The sequence below is a fragment of the Engystomops pustulosus genome, chromosome 6 (genome assembly GCF_040894005.1).
Source record: "Engystomops pustulosus chromosome 6, aEngPut4.maternal, whole genome shotgun sequence".
Classification (NCBI taxonomy): domain Eukaryota; kingdom Metazoa; phylum Chordata; class Amphibia; order Anura; family Leptodactylidae; genus Engystomops; species Engystomops pustulosus.
In genome coordinates, this window is record NC_092416.1 from 121,790,392 (window position 1) to 121,807,820 (window position 17,429).

Here is a 17,429-nt window from a genome sequence, read left to right on the forward strand (position 1 = left end):
CCCCTCAGCACTTAATTCCCCCCTCTACCTGATGTAATCTTACTGCAGAAGGTTGTTTGGCTCGTGCTGATTGTATGCAGCAGCATCAGGATACAGAGCAGAACTGCGCAAGGACCTAGGAGCAGTACAGTACAGTACAGCTGACAAATACTTACCACTCCTGGATCCTGACCTAGACACACACAAACACAATGTCAGGAGTCAGGACACAGCACGAACTTTGGTGCAGGAGGCTGGTAGCGGTGAGTGCAGCTGCAATGATCTGCATCAGTTATGGGAGAACTCATTGGACTATCAGCAGGGTTAAACCACAACTCATGGCTTGACAGACTGCATGTAACCTGTCAGCATGGCTTGTGCACCCAGATACCCCTTTCAGTTAGATGAATGTGTGCTGCACTTTATGTACAAGCTCAGGAGTAAAGCTCCTCTTGCATAGATTAGAGGAATAAGGCAGAGGAAGGAATTTATCTCAAGCACTGCTAGAGTGACCAGGACAACAGGAATGTAGAGTCAGAGTCACGAGGTTGGAACCATTGTGGCAGAGCTGGAGTCAGGAGTCAAAGTTCAGGAAATTGAGGAGTTGGAGGTTTGGCTTACCGACTCCACAGCCCTGATGATAATCATCTTACATTTGTTATGTCCCCTCAGTGCTGTAGCATCACAGGCTGTTACAAGGAGCAGAGGAGTCTCCCCTGCTGCTGCTAGATTACACAGGTGGAGGGATAAGGGAGAGGGCAAGACATGGTCTGCTCATTGTAACAGCCCATGAATTTGCAGCACTGAGGGGCTGTGGTGGTGCCCCTAGAGCCCTTCAGACTCGTTAACAGAATTATAGAAGTGGATTTTAGAAAGTAGAAAGCCATGGACAATAAATAAGAAGATTACCACAGTCACAGTGCCTAGATCTATCAGCATCTATTACTTGGGACCAGATCCAATTCTTGTACTCGTACAAATTTGCAAGTATTACCAGCCTCATCCATTCCCAGGATTTTGAGGATCTAAGCACATAGGCTATATTTTTGTGGCAGTCTGTAAAATACATGATATATTCACAGTTTACATTACACTCAGCCTAACAATGCCTCTCACTTGCATCCACACCCTTGAGTTATGTATAGAAAATGAAATGAGACAGACACAGCCATCTATACAGAATATACATTTATATTATAGGCAAGAAATGTGTACACCATAATAAGTACAGGGATAAAACACTGGAATGCAGAAGCCAAATCTTCTCCTGTATTTACAATCCATCCATAAGTCACACCAATGCTTACTGCTTCCAGATATACTGCCCATGCATTACAAAAGATGGACAACCCATTTACCCAAACCTCCCCCCCAACCAGCCCCCCTCCCCAAACACTGACCATAGCCCTGCCATGCAGCCCATACCATAGACAAGGCAGTGGAGCCCCCCCACCCACCATGCTCACCTCTTATCCAAGAACATGTGAGCCTAAATGGGGCAGTAATGTACAAATCGACAGAACACAATGGGTACCAATACTGTGAACACCCAGCCACTGCAATCACAGTTTAAGGGGCAGTACTACTGCAACTGTCCACACGTGACATGGTTATTAAAAAAAAAAAAGTGAAAATCCGTTGTAACCCTAGAAAGTGGGATACATCATTTTACTGCCAGTAATTTACAACAACTATGATTTGAAATGTTAAAGAAACTTGTACTTGTATATGCTTGGCTGTACTGCACTGTAGGAGATGCAGTGTTCTCTCCTAACACAATCGCTAGAACTATAGAGATATTAGGATACTGATCTGTTGGGAGAACTTTACACATTACTTTTGCCTCCCATTATAGAAACACTAATTTTTTTTTTAAATCACTTCCAAGATCTCCATTTGTGGTCAGCAAATGGGAATATCCTTCTTTAAATCAGAGATCAGAAAACTCCTTTGGACTCAAATACTTCTCAAAGAAGAGGGTAGACCTTTTGTCTGGTTTGCTGTGAAATGTATCAGTATGAAATACACTGTCAAGGTCCAAGTGTAACAAATCCTAAACCGAGTCTATAAAAGTGGTTTCACGCCAACTACCACCAAGGTGGGTGAGCTTGCTCCCAATTATTCACAGCAAGCAAAAAGGAACCAAAGCACTGAAAAGAACCAATACAGTGGAACTTTATGAGGTTATAAGCTTTAGTTACATAGAACCCCCCTTTAAACTGAAATCTTATACTGATCATTTACTTATTAAGAGGGGGCTGGGTGTAAACAATCCTATCAAACAGGTTCAACACACCAAGAGGACTGGTATCCTCACAGTGCCCTCCTGTGGCCATAACTACCCCTTTACTAGGGTTATAAATCACAATAAGAGCTGAGTAATACATCAGCATGTTTTTTAAGGACTAACAAAATTAAGCTTAATACAATATGAACACCTTAGAGCTCGGGATATTAGGAAAAATACAACACTAAAATCAGGGGTCACCAACTCACTTTCCACCCTCAGCATCTCTGGCCATACTAGATGTAGTCCCCACCATTGCTTAGAAGGGGGCGCTCTTTGCTAAACTAGAAGACCAATCCATTGAACATCAGTATATTATCTTATGACAAGGCACGAAACACACAGTTTGGAAGGTCCGATGCAGTCGATGTGACAAAATGCCCCACAGCCCTCACACATGGTCATGGCTTTGAAGCTGCATGAACATCTCAGTGACACTTGCTCTTCCCCTCCGTCACCTTGTTCTGCAAAAACTTCAACAGACAACGAGGCGCTGCCTGTAAGTGAATAATTTTCAGGTGACAGACGCACTCCCGCAGCGTAATGGTAGGAAGCCACATCCTGGGACAGCATCTCCAGAAAGGCATCCTTCATTTTGTGTGAAGAAGACATCTCCAGGTCTGCAGGCAGCTGGACACAGACCCCAACCTCCTTTGGGAACTGGCTGAACGGCATATATAATAATATGGGAACTTTACCAGCAAATTCAGCGGTGCTATTCAGTCTCTGTTTATGGTCTCCATATCCATCCTGGCAACCTTGGGACATCTTAGAGGGCCGAGGGTTTAATGATGGTTCAGTGGTGGCATTAGAGGTCCCATACTTTCCTCCCTTCAAATTTGCAGTTGACAAACCAAAGGGCAACCCCCGTCTTGCCTCTTCATTAGTGCTGGCCAAAAAATTGCCTGTCTTAGCATCAGTTTTAGAGACTTCATTTTCCTGAAATAGATTTGTTGAGCACGATTCAACATCAGAAGGTAAAGAGGCTGCCACATTTCCCTTAGAACCATTATCTGTAAAATCAGGCAAGAGCGTACGCTCACTAACATTCTCAGCAGTAGGGAACTGTTGGGTCACCAATGGCTCCTGTCCAAAATCTGACTGTATAGCACTACAAACCGGGTCAGACTTATATGGCTCCTGTGAGTTGTCAACTGAGAGACAGACATTTTTATGAAGACCATTGCAGCATGGGTCACCAGTAGAGTCCACTGAAGTGCTGTAAGTTGAGGGTTCATTGGTATGCACTGGCAACTGTCCTGCAAGCAAGGTTTTATTTGCTTCCGACGAGTGTGGCTGCATCAGAGAGGATGTAGGTAGTACTTGATGCTCCGCAAATTCTTCTAGTGCTGCATCTGTTTTTTGTTCAGAGGAATGCTTTTCAGTTGAGCAAGACGTGACCTGCTTGAACCTGTTCTGAAAAGTGTTGGAAACATCACTAAGAACACAGGGCAAAGCCTCAATGGTTTGTCCTGCATTGGCATCCATAGAATATGCCAACATCCTCTCCTCGCTACACTGGTCCACGCACATATTTTCCTCTTCTGCCAAAGCAATTTCCTTATTACCATCCTTGGAGTTGTCCTCCCCATCAACTACTTTATCAGGGTGCGGTTCTTTGGTAACAGAGTCATTTGTGTCATTCTCACCATTGCACTCGACTGAAGCACTTGATACCCAGCCGGTTTTCATTTGCGGGACTTCTGGTTTCTCTGGCGTTACAGTAATGGGCGACAATAATTGTGTTCTGCAGCTATTTGCTGATTTTTCTCGGTATCTTCTCTTTCTGCTTCTTTTGAAGCCTCTGGATCGGCTTTTTCTTTTATCTGGCTGGTAACAGTGCTGACCATGGTTGCCTCTGCCTTCACCACTGGAGTTTTGGGACTGATGGTCACTGGTCTGACTGTCAGTAGGCGAGCAGGAAGAAGGCCAGCCCCCAGAGGGATCAGGGTTTGGGATGATCCGGGGGTAGATCTGGTAAGCTGGCAAACCTTTACCCACCCAGGGAGGTTTGATCCGAGAAAGCTGTATCTGAGAAAAGGGAGAGGGAGTGAAAGAGAGAAATCTAGAATTATTACTATTACTTCTTATTAAAAATGAATATAAAAAAAGTTGTACAGCACAGGATGCAGCAGTTATGACTAAGCAATATGTTTCAGTGTCTAACCATCAGGTTTATTGAATATAGTTACGAAAAGAAATCCAAAGCAAAAACCCACACCTCAACCACTGTGTAGGTGCCATGTGAATATCTGAAGAGTTTGCACCACCTACTTGTTAGCCTAGTTTGTACATAAACTGTACACAGAAAGCACTCCTCTTCCCTTTTTGGGAAAGTAAAGGGGAAAAAAAAAAAAAAGTCTTCGTATAGATGCAACTTATATATTGCGTGCAATACCCGAAAACAACGCAGGGAATAAGTTTTACATATGCAATTGGACACAAGTAATACCCAGGTACTACCAACAGTCAACAATACTACATAGAAGATGCAAGTTGAACATCTATAAATAAGTAAATAAGTATTTGGGATGACTAGTTTGCACCAATTTGTGTATAAGGCAATAAATGCATAATCATATCCCATAAAATTACAGTAAGTGCTGTATCATACCCGGATTGGTGGGACTTTTGGTTCTTCTTTGGTGGGCTGTGGTTTTTCGGGGTGAACACTCTGAATTGTGTTACGAAAGGACTGACGCTGTTCCATACGTGGCTTCTTTTCGAGGGAGGAGCTGGAGGTCTCCGCATCTGTGCTTTTCCTTTTCTGTTCAGAGGCGTTTTCGGGATGAAGATCAGGCACTCTTTCAGAGGTGGATGGGAGATTGAGGTCATCCCCTGAAAACAATCTGTTCTCACCAGCCAAAGGATCTATTAGCTCTTTAGGAGAGGAAGATAAGGTAGCAACTTTGACTTCAGCAGCAGCTGGAAGATTAGGATTCATCTTCTCAGCATTTCTGTAGAGGCTCCTCCGAGTTCTAATGCGAAGCTCAGGTACAGTTTCCTTTTTCCATGCAAGTTCTGGAATTGTTTTGGGCTTTTCTTGTTGCAGGCATGTTGTCTCATGACTCTTATCCTCAAGATCAGATCCGGGCTCCTCAGAATATCCAAGCCTAAAAGAAAGCATAGCAAGAAAGATTTCTACATTGAGACAGTATTCTTAAACTCCCACAAACTTAATTTTTAGATGCACGTCTACTATATTGTGTAGATTGCCTTCTTCTTTCACCCCAGTAGCTTCAATCCATCCCATTTGAACACAGGTTATTTACATACAGAACAACATGTTCCTGCTCATTACAGATGGGCCAAGACATACATAGATTCATCACAAATTCAGGGTGAGCTTTTATTTGTAACAAGCAGTAAGTGGGGTGGCAACGAACATATTCACAAGTATGGTCATCTACCATCAACACAAGTCTTAGATAGTATGGAGTGGAAGTATGTAAATATTGGTGTAACTTTATCACAGTAAAAACCCCTAGTGAGATGGCTTCATGCCAGGACAATGCAGCACATTCGGAGTAGTATAGCTCAAACTGTAGCAGATAACAACCCTCCTCAAACCCCCCCCCCCCCAAACAAAAAAAACCAAAAGTGTGCCTTACTTCTGTCCATAAAAATCTTCAAAGAACTTTTCTTTCCAGTCCTCTACTTTCTTCTCCTTCCCCAACTCCTGCCTCATTCGCAGCTGAGCCTCAGGTGTGAATTCACCTACAGAATGAAGAAGAATAATGTAGGAGGCTCCCAGTATACACAAAGTAGCAGGATTGATGTGATAGATGCCTACCTTCTGACAGCCTCTCCCGCCATCTCTGGCATGCATGAGCGAAAAACTCATTATTTAGAGCGCTCCCGCTCATTCGCAACTGTCCATCGGGATTAACCTACAAACAGGTAATGTAATATTTGTTTTTCTGGTAATGAAGAACTATATGTCCTCGCTAGGAACTTTTTACAAAAATGATTACTCACCTCTCCACAATCCATTAATGCTTTGGTCCACAAGCTGCCTGCTTCCTTGCCAAGTTCCATTACATGGTTTCTTCTGACACATGCAAAGCTCCAAGATGCCCACACAACCAATGACCATTGACTGGCCTGACAAGCATCTCAAAGCTTTCCCTGCGTGCTGGACATTTTTTTTTAGACACTTTCATAACTTGTACACAAAAATGTAACCTGTGTCATCAATGACTATACAAAAGGACTGCTCTCCTATAGACAGGGATTCTGAACATTGTCATTTGGAGACTCGGATTTATTTTACATAATTATAATAATTATTCTATATTTGGTATCGGGAAGGTATTTTCAAGGGTTTTTTGCCTTCTGCTGGACCAACAGCTTCAATTTTAAACCTTACCAACCATGAAACCACGCCAATAAATAAGTGGTGAAAAGTTGGACTAGAATCCTGAAACAAGTTTGTAATCAAATTAGTGTTCTAATCCTGCTCTGGCATTGCAGTATTCTTAGGTTCTCCACCAATGGTGGCAGGGGTGGAAATGTCAGTGGTCACATGACCCACTGCAGAAAATCGGTGCCCTTAAAGAGTTACAGCAACATAGAACATGACACAATAACAAGATTCCTGGAAAACCCTTTAAAAAATACCACTTAATTGTTCAGCATTAGAGACACTAATAAATCTAATGCGGTTTAAGTCTGTCCGCCGGTTTTCTTTTTACAGCTTTTTTAATAAATTTTAAACGTAGAAAGATTAAGATACAATCTGGCAGTGCAGTTTTCCTACTAGTGTACCTAAACAAATAATCAGCACAAATCTCTCTCCTGTCCCAACAGCGCACTTTGTAACAAACCAACAGATGCAAAATATTTACTCAGCCACTGGTTATAAAATGAGCCTCAATTATTAATACCAAAAAGAGAGAGATTGATAAAAAAAATAGCAAAATTATTAAAAATATCTTGACCGACTACAGGGCAGGCGAACTTAAATGTATTTTCACCATTACTAGAGTTCCATTACATACCTGTCTGTCCACATCTGGGAGGAGTAGAAGAAGCTGCTGCTGGAGGTGTTGTGGGAGAGCATTGAACGTCCGTACGTTTATCAGGGCACGAAGATTAGTATTAACCAGGATGGAGCCGGGAGTTTCAAAGTCAATCTCCTCCTCTTTTTTCTTCACTTGCCCTATAAAAACCAATACTTACAGCTTTGGTATATTGGACTAAAATTAATCACAAATTTTCACGCCTTCTGTCTTATAGTAATATACAAAGTAGTTTGTCCTCTACCCCAATATGGATATAACTGAAGGGTTTATCCACTTTTAGTTAAATAATTGATATTGTTTAACGAAAAACAATCTTCCATGTCTATTCACTCAATCAGGTCTGCTTGTGTGTGTCATTATCTTTATAAGCCGGTCGGCACCCCCAGTGATGCCAATGATAGTAAGGAGTTTGGAAAAATAATAAAATTTCAAAAATTAAAAGTAAAATCATAAACATGTCTGAAAATATCCACCCAATCAAAATAAAAGATCCAAATAACTTGTCCTGCAAGAAAAATTACACCTTACACAGCTCTACACTAAATTATGGAAAAATTGTTGGCATCAGTATCTGGAAAAGCTAAGAATTTTGGGGGGACAAAAAAGTTTAAATTCCCTATTTAGGATTAAAATAAGATAAAACTGTTCAAATCTGGTATGGCTGTGATTGTACCGACCCAAGGAATAAAAGAGGTGCCATTTTGACCACAAAGAAAAAAAATTGTAAAAACAGAGCGCAATTCTACCACTATTGGATTTTTTTTTCAGTTCCCCTGTACACTGAACAAAATATAAATTGGTGCTAATAGTACAATTTGTCCTGCAGATAATAAGCCCTCATACCTCTCTGTAAATGGAAAAATAATTGAAAAAATAAATTATGACTTGTGGAGTCATAAAAAAATGGCAAAGAGCCCAATAAGGAAAGGGTTAATGCTTAATCACTTCTCACATTATCACATGAATAAGGTAGATGTGTAGCTTGCCTAAAACATTTATCAGCCAAAATCAGAAATCTGGAAAGTTGTAAGAAACTGCAAAGTCTATTGGAAAGTAGCGAAGAAATAGAGAATAAGTAATAGCACAATACATAGAACAAACCTGGAGTAGAGATATTCTTTAAGCTTCTAAGATGATGAGAAGAATTGCTGCTTAAAGCAGTTCGTCTGTGAAATGCCAGGCTGCCCCTCAAAGCTGCACTACTGGAAGATTCACTTTCGGCACGACGGACTGACAATCCTGGAGGCAAAACAATAGAGTCAGCTTGTGTGCAAAGATGATGCACAGCATCATTACATTATTCACCAACATTATCTGACAGATTCAAATTTAGAAATTCCAAAAGGTTTTAGTTTTTAAACATAGCATAAAGCTTTTTAGAATAAGATGGGTTTATATACATAATAATAATTCTTTATATATATAGCGCACACAGATTACGCAGCGCTGCACAAGCATGTACATAGTTTGCATGTTAATACATATGAAAAAAAACGTAATCTCACTTGTAACAGCACAAAGCTGTTAAGCATGCAATAAGAGGGCTCACAGGGAAGTATTATCCCAGTACACGGCATGGAATGATAGATATTGTCATCGAGAAGTACTATGTGTTATACAGAAAATACACTCACAAACAGCTCTGTAAACATACAAATTAAAAAGTCAGATTTTTGAAGGTGTAGAGCACAAAATAAAAAAAAAAAAAAGTCGCCACGCAAAGTTGAAGGGGGTCTACAAGCAGTATTGACCATACAAAGATGCAGATAGTTTTAAGGTTAGGATTACACAGTCCTTCGGGTCTGTTACCCAAAACATTCTGCAGTGTTGTATAGTGCTAAGAGATTCCCTTGAATGAATTGCAGGCTTCTCATTAATTGACAAGGTACCACTGTAAGGAACAGATCATAAAGTACCGTTTACTGCAACTTACTGCCTTGCCAGTCCAACAGAAGGTCACAATGAGATATTCTTTCAACCTTCAGCAACTTTTGACAAATCCTCACCTGAAGTAGACGGAAGATGAGCCCCATTCACTTTTAGAGGTGTAAGAACAACTCGAGGCAGGAGTACTCCACTTCTTCTCTTCTGCTTATTCATCTAATCAAAGGGAGACATTTATCAGAGCTTCTTATGTCAGACAACGGGCATAGAGGCCCAGAATAAGTTCAATTCTAGCGAACCATCAACAATTGTGATTATCCCACTTACACAATCTCCACACCGATATAAGTCCCCCATACACTTCTATGAGCTCACAGCATGGTACGGGAGTGGTACGGGGCAGCACACGTGCGGCTCCGTAGCCCAGGAAAAGATAGGACATGTCCTATCTTTTCCCGTATTACAACACCGTGGCCCATATGTTCCTATGGAGAGGGGCGGGGGTGAGCGGCGCTCACCACCTCCTCCACTCCCCGCACTGCTGTGTGCCCGCCGTGCTGTGCGGCGGGCACACGGCAGTGTGCATGTAGCCTAATACTGACCTGAACAAACGACCTGGTTTCTCTAACGTGTGATTCTCGAGAACTGGAAGCACTGCCAGACGGTTCTGCTGCAACATACAAAGAGAAGGAACAGCTTAAAAAACAATAGCACCATAATATTCCGATCTCCAAATCTTATAAAGCTTGCAGTGTTAAGAATGTTTTTATTTTCACATTTTACCCATTTCATATATTGTAGGATTTAAATGTCTATTAGACATGGCAACAAACTGAAGGTAGCCATGGGTAAAGTAGAAGTGCCTCTCTTTTCATGGCAGCCTGCATTAGGAGAGCAGGCAGAAAAATGCGCACAACAGAAACAAACCTTTATTTTTTGAGAAGGGTATACACCTTTAAAGAGGACCTGTCAGGTTGATATTAACTGTTAAAAAGCAGTGGGGAGTGATTTTAAAATATAAATATTGCTCCACAAATTTTCACTTTAAATGTGAATATCCCCAAATCAGTGGCACCTAGAATACAGGACATCTCATATGTCCTTGGCCATAGAGGCTCCAATCTATAAGAAAGTATGCGATACGTCCATGGCATGGAAAGGGTTATACACCCTATATACTCAAGTTCTGAGAATCTCAAACTCGGCTTAACTTTTGTCAAAACTCAAGACCTGCCGCTACCTTACTTAAGAGGAGACCAGCGAGGGTGCCGGAAAGGTGAGTTTTTTTATCTTTAGGAATTCAGCAAACGGACTGGCTGAATACTGGGGCAGGCCAAATACTGAGGGCAGGGGCTGGATGCCTATATACTAGGGGAGAAGGAGACTGCCCAGGTATATACCGGCTGTGACCAATGCAATTCCTACCCTAGGCTTATACTTGAGTCAATAGGTTTTCCCAGTTTTTTTGTGGCAAAATTAGGGGCCTCGGCTTATATTCAGGTAGGTCTATACAGTATTAAGTGTATACGATAGTAAAAACCATAGCATTTGTCCCAAGGAGCTCGTATTAGCCTGATCTGTCGTCATTATTCTTACCAACAGGCACTGAGCTTCCCTCTTCATCTGCAATGTCCTCTGTGTCTCCATCATCAGGCAGTGACACCACACGGGACCACTGTACAGCATTTTTCTGCAAGAGATCAGACATGTATATAGGCTGCGGAAAGACACTGAAGTAACGGTCTCTTTGACACTGGATTAATTGCTGGAATTCTGAGTGTATCCAAGTGTATCCAATAGTGTAGTAAAGAACTGTAGCACAGAAACAATTAGAGGAAATCTACAACCAGGATGAAGGGTTGTAAACCAAGCACACTTACATACCAGGTACATGCCCCTTCTGGCAGGATATGCTCTTCTTTTAGCTTCTTATGCCCTTGTTTCTACTATAAAATTATGCAAGTGAACCTCAGGCGATCCAGGGTCAATTAACAGTTGTACAGCATGAAGACCCTCAGGCTCATTTGCATTATTTTTAAAGCCATTCTGGAAAAACAAGGGCAAAAGAAGAACTTTAACCAATACTAGGAACTCCCTACATTCAGATTAATACTGCTTCAAATGAACAGCCCCCAGAACAGATCAGAAACTATTCCATATACAGATTATTAGATAATCTGGAGACTATTTTGCTCTCTTAACATGTGAATACATTCTTGAAATCAGTAGTGACTGCACAAACCTTCATTGTGAATAGACTGATGCGACCTGGGAGCTTGTAAAACATGGCTTCACGTGTTCTGGAGTTGGAATGTAACATGGCATTGAGACAAGCCAGAGGGGAGGATCCGCTGCAAAGGGATGAAGAAAAACTAATAGAAAAAGGGAGGGGATGAACAGGTGTAATTCACGCTTTAAGGGTTTCTCAAACACATTACTGCATAAGTAGGACAAACATTGGAGATTTATAAAAAGTGTATGACAGTAGAACTGTTCTAGTTGTCCATGGCAATAAATCAGAGCTCAGATATCATATTTCCACAGCTGTTGATAAAATTAAAGCTGCCCCCCTTTAAAGGAAACCTACCATCAAAATCAAGCATAATAAACCAGGGGCACGTACTCATAGAACCAGACACTGACTGTGGTAATCTTATATTTGTTATCCACAACCTCCTTCCTTCTAAAATCAACTTTTATAATGTTAAATAGCCAGAAGAGGCTTCTGGGGGCTTTGCCATGAGCCCCTCCATGCTGTTGAAAAGTACCAAGTAAGTTAATACTTTCCCCTCCCACCTTGTGCTGAAATGTCTGCTGCTATGAGATTAAATCACGCAGAGGGAGCGTGGGCGTGGGAGGCGAGACAGTGTAGCAGCTTCTGAAGACAGAGCACTGAGGGGCACACCACAGTCAATGTATCTATGTATAAGTGCCCCAGATTCATTACTTTTTTTTCTATACTATTGCATTTTAAAATTGTCTTAAATGTTTAAGACCTAGTGTTATTTAATGATTCATGTCAATTGTAAAACTTTATCGGAGTATACAGTTTCACATGATAAAATGTTTACCATTTTTTGTTCAACAACCTTAAAGGGCATCTACCAACAGGATGAAGGACTGTATGCAAATGAGCCTGAGGGGCTCCAGGCTCCATGTGTGTTAATGGAGCCTGGAGCCCCTCAGGCTCATTTACATACAGTCTTTAATCCTTGTGGTAGTTGTCCTTTAAAGCAAGGTGTTTAGCTCATTTGTTGCACCATTCACCTGTAAATAAGTAAAGTGTTAAATCAACAGTACAGGCCATTACAAACAAGGCGAAAACAATACATTACAATAAGGATAGGCTTACTATTAAAGTAAAGAAATTAAGAACGCGCTTTTGCTCTTAAAGGGTCAGTTATATTTCAACAAACGGTGCAACAGAGAGCAAAGCTTTAAAAAAAAATGTTTCTGTGTGAAGATAATTTCCCATAAACATAGCCATGTTGTCCCTTAGAAACGAGATAGCCTTCTCGGTTACGACCACGTCACATTTAGGCAGCAGTGGCCAGACATGTACTATTGAGCCCTGCCTGACCACCTGGATTCAGCGATCATTACCACGGGACGGCTGTGGGAAATGTAGTAATTCTCAGATATTTCATATACAAAACCTTTTTGTTTATTTGTGCAATCCTTCAGCAGAGATGGCCGTATCTGAGGAAGCTATCTCGTTTCTAAGGGACCAAATCACTACATCTATGGAAAATTATCTTCACACTGGAATATTTTTATTAATAACATCTAATTGAAGAAATGTTTATTAATGGCAGATTAATCAAACTGAATAGAAGCAGTATTAAAGAACATTACCACGAGGATGAAGAATTGTAAACCAAGCTCACTGACATACTGGTGTGTGCCCCCACTGGCAGGATCTGCTCTTTTAGCTTCCTATGGCTTCCCTGCTTTAAATTATGCAAATGAGCCTGAGGGGATACAAGCTCCGTAGGTGTTAATAGAGTCTTGAGCCCCTCAGGCTCTTTTGCATAATTTTCAACCCTTTATTTTTCATTAAGACAAGGGCATAGGAAGCTTAAAGGGAACCTGCCACCAGGGACCTCATTTTTCACTAAACACAGATTCTAAAAGCCCATGACACCTGCAGTGCAAACATGCCTCTCTTTCTTTTCTAAGCATTTGTATTACGATATAATTGTGTGTTATAACTTACTCTTGCATGCTGACAAAATCCTGGGGTAGTCACAGGGGCTGGACTTTGGTTTGGATGCATTTTAAAAATCAACATGTGACTTGTCTGAGCTGCAGGCTGTCTCCATGTTTGTGCTCCTGTACAGCTTGTCCCTCTCCCACTGATGTCTTCTCACCAGGATGAGAAGAAGCAGGAGGAGGAGCTAGACAGGAGCACAAAAGGTGGTGGCCAAGCGCTGAGTAACACAGACAAGGCACATGTTGTTTTTTGAAATGCATCTAAACCAAAGTCCAGCCCCTGTGACTACCCCAGGATTTTGTCAGGATGCAAGAGTAAGTTATAACTCATAATTATATTGTAATGCAAATGCATAGAAAAGGCAGATTTGCACTGCACGTGTAATAAGCTTCTGCAACCTGTCTTTAGTGAAAAATTAGGTCCCTGGTGACAGGTTCCCTTTAAAGAAGAGAAGTAACAGCCATAGGTGGCACACACCAGTATGTCAGTGTGATTGGTTTACAATCCTTCATCCCGATGGTAGATGTCCTTTAAATAAACTGGACGATTGGAGGCATCACTGCCCACTCTTCTCCTCTACCTTACCTTCTGCAGATTCCATGGAAAAAGACGAGATAAAACAAGGGCAGGGGAGAGAAAAAGAAAACGACAGTAAGTGAAACCGCATCATGTAAAGAGTCAAAAGCACAAAAACTACAATTAGCTTAAAATTAAGTAACCCTCACCCCTATACAAAATATATCCATGTTCTTACTTCCCTGCCTTGCCTGACTTACTTTGTTTCCTTTAACCCCTCCGCCTCAATCACATTTAGGATCTGTTTAGGGGTCATGGGAGCATCGGAGTAATTCTCCAAGACCTGGAACGAGAAAAACAAAGTGTGTCCTCCACTCCACAAGAAAAGAGATCTGCTTACCTATAATAAAAGATCTAAGGGTGTGTGTCAAAATAAAGCAGTTCATAAGGACATATACAGTGCCTAATACGAAGTACAGATCCTAAACGATAGAGCATAGACTGTACAATAGCCCTTAACACTGCTGGCCTTCTCTATTACTCGGCTTCCACTTTTTTTCTCCACTGTCAAAAGTCCCTAACTTTTATTTTTCCATGTACATGGCTGTATAAGAGCTTGTTTTCTAGGCAAAAAATTATCTTTCCTAATGACGGTATTTAATATTCCATGCCATGCACTGGAAAGCTTGAAAAAAATTACATGTGGTGAAATTGGCAAAAAAACAAAAAACACATCTTCATAATTTTCTTGTGGGCTCTGTTTTTACCACTTTAAAGGGAACCTACCACCACGAATCTACCTATAAAGGTAGATCGGGTGGTAGGTGGATGTATGGGACGTGAGGATAGCCCTTTTTAGAGCTAATCCTCACGTCCCCGCTAGCGTAGCATAAACTTTATTGCCCTAATATGTAAATTTTATTAAGCGGCTACTGGGGCGTGGAGTAGCCGGACACGAGGCTACACGGCGCGGCTACTCCACGCCGCAGTAGCCGCTTTCCCCCGCCTACCCTGTGATCTTCGGCGCGCAGCTCCTGGCAGCTGCGCGCCCTCGTCCGAGAAGCCGGAGTTCTGCGCATGCGCAGTAACTCTGGCCTGTTCCCAAGATCGCGCATCCTCGGGCCTGCGCTCGGAGCCCGAGGATGCGCGATCTCGGGAACGAGGCCGGAGAACAATTTCAGACGTGAGGATTAGCTCTAAAAAGGGCTATCCTCACGTCCCATACATCCACCTACCACCCGATCTACCTTTATAGGTAGATTCGTGGTGGTAGGTGCCCTTTAATTGTGTGCTCCAAATGACACCTTAAATCTATTCCATGGTTCAGTCCAAGGGATACCAAATGTATATTTTTAAAACTTTTTTTATTATAAAGAAAATCTTGATTTTTCCACAATTTTGACTCTAACAGCTTCTTAATACTTTTATGTACGCAGCTGTGTAAGGTGTTATTTTTGCAACCATTTTGGGGACTCTTGACCTTTTGATTGCTTTTTATCTAATATCTTACATGGTGTGAAATGGCATAAGTGTGACTATTCTGACATTTGGGCGCTATTTTCTGTTGTGGGGTTAATAACAGTTTTTATATTTTGATAGATCAGGCTTTTTGGGACATGTTGATACCCAACATATGATTTTAGGTTTTTTTTTTTTTTAGATCAGTTCTAGGAAAAAAGGGGGGTAATTTGAACTTTTAGGTTTCGACATTCTTAAATTTTTAAGAACTTCAAGGGTACTTGAAGCCTAGGGTGTCTGACCACTCCCACCATATACAGTAATATTACTGTATTGCAGTACATGGGGATTCTGCACTGCATCGGTTTCATTCTATTACTCACAGTCCGCTACAGACGCTGCCTAAAAACAGGCCTGGTAGTTTGACAAACTCCCGGCTGTCTTGTCAACTGATCATGGCCCCCAGATGACATCACAGATTGTGCCGACCGAATTGCACCGATTGCACCTTTGCCGGTGGCATTTAAATGGTTAATGCCCACAAACGGTGGCATCAGTTCTGTGCTGCACCAGATTATTCACTGGGTCTGATGCTGGATGATTATCCGATGCTGTATAATATAGACTGGCGAGTCGTACTCTGTAGCTTCTATTAGATGGTCTAGTTTGCCGTCTCACGATATTGAATTTTCTGGTGCACAGGTTACTTCCTGAGCGATCATGCCCGTTAATTTCTGAAGAAGCGTCTTTTTAACAGACAAATCGGAGCACTGCCTGAAAATTGTCTAAAAACTACAATAAATATAGCGCATGGTGCAAATTACTCCAGTTTTCTGACGCAGACAGATTGATACTCGTACACAAACAATAAGCCCTGGTACCCAGTGAACAAAAGGATGCGGAGGATAAAAATCAACTTGGTGGATCCTTATGGAACATATGTTGCCATATTATGGAACTGACTGCTGCCAGTGACCCCAGCGTAGAACGAGTGAAGTCACTAGGTGCCACAGAGGTTACTATTTGGCTGCAGTGGGTCCAGTGTGTAACAATTTCAGTCAAAAGTGAACAGATGGGGAGAAGCAAGAGCCAGATAAGGGATGCAGATAACCATTGAAAATTCCTGGAACACCCCTTTAAGATTCTATATGGCAATAAGACAATTTGTAGGAGAACCATCCGATGACTACCCTACACATTCCTTATAAAGACTGACCACATACCCCATTGTAATAACTGTCACTCATAGATCCTATTATTCAGAAGGGGCAGTCCCAATCATTATCAATTACTTACAATAAACTCTACCCCCAACAATAATCGCTAGAACCCACCCCCCGCCAGGATTTCCTTCTAATAACGCCCCCACTTCCACTGCATCTTCCCTCACAATAACCTCCCTGTCTCCCCCTCTCCTCCCCCCGATCACGGTTCCCGCCCCCGCCCCTCTCGGTACCATCTTGGCGGCCTCGGCCCACGTGCGTTCTCTGCGGCGCTTCTGTTTATCTCTCATGTTGTCCGGTGTGCGGGCTTTTCCGGAGTGGTCTCAGTATCCGCAGAGGTCGCTCGGTTGAAGGATGACGGGAGTTGTAGTCCGCGCCGACCCGGGCTGCTTCTACACACCGGAACCACACTCCCCACAATTCACTGCGACAACAACTTCCGCCCCGCCTCAGGAAAACACGTGGGCGGGAACGAAACAGAACATTGGAAGACGCGCAAGACACATTTCTCGCGAGACTGATAACACCCATCGTGACGTCGTCACCGGACTGCGCATTGGAAGGAGGGGCAGAGAATCACGTGGCAAAAGGCTCAAAGTAGCCAACTTCACCACGCCCACTCTAATGAATGTACATTATTATGTTATTGCAGCGCAGCGATCCTGATGCGATGTGTCTTGCGTTCTTTAGGAATGTAGATATGACATATATTTACAATGTAGCTTTAAAAGATGCGTCAGATGTAATGCAATATATCATACATACATACACTCACCGGCCACTTTATTAGGTACACCATGCTAGTAACGGGTTGGACCCCCTTTTGCCTTCAGAACTGCCTCAAT

General features: G+C 42.1%; 1 protein-coding gene across 2 annotated transcripts; it reads right to left on the reverse strand.

Annotated features, from left to right (window-relative positions):
- Nucleotides 1–1,152: 1,152 nt before the first annotated feature.
- ASXL1 (ASXL transcriptional regulator 1) lies at nucleotides 1,153–17,081 on the reverse strand. Of its 2 annotated transcripts, none has more exons than XM_072110728.1 (12): nucleotides 16,818–17,081; nucleotides 14,164–14,246; nucleotides 11,417–11,546; nucleotides 10,771–10,864; nucleotides 9,777–9,841; nucleotides 9,297–9,390; nucleotides 8,392–8,529; nucleotides 7,267–7,427; nucleotides 6,060–6,156; nucleotides 5,878–5,983; nucleotides 4,881–5,379; nucleotides 1,153–4,297 (listed from the first exon to the last, which is right to left on the reverse strand). In XM_072110728.1, exons 1-12 carry the CDS (start codon nucleotides 16,872–16,874, stop codon nucleotides 2,582–2,584), a joined length of 3,240 nt encoding a protein of 1,079 aa, XP_071966829.1. In that variant the 5' UTR covers nucleotides 16,875–17,081; the 3' UTR covers nucleotides 1,153–2,581. The 2 variants fall into 2 exon arrangements, with proteins under 2 accessions (XP_071966829.1, XP_071966828.1); XM_072110727.1 differs by having other exon boundaries at nucleotides 9,777–9,844; nucleotides 16,818–17,080.
- Nucleotides 17,082–17,429: the final 348 nt, after the last annotated feature.

Coding starts and splice junctions, on each gene's coding strand:
- ASXL1 (XM_072110727.1), bottom strand. CDS start 16,874: ATGAGAGATAAACAGAAGCGCCGCAGAGAACGCACGTGGGCCGAGGCC. Junction 14,247..16,817: donor GGGCCGAGGCCGCCAAGATG/GTACCGAGAGGG, acceptor TTCTCGTTCCAG/GTCTTGGAGAATTACTCCGA. Junction 6,157..7,266: donor TCCCAGATGTGGACAGACAG/GTATGTAATGGA, acceptor ACCTGTTTGTAG/GTTAATCCCGATGGACAGTT.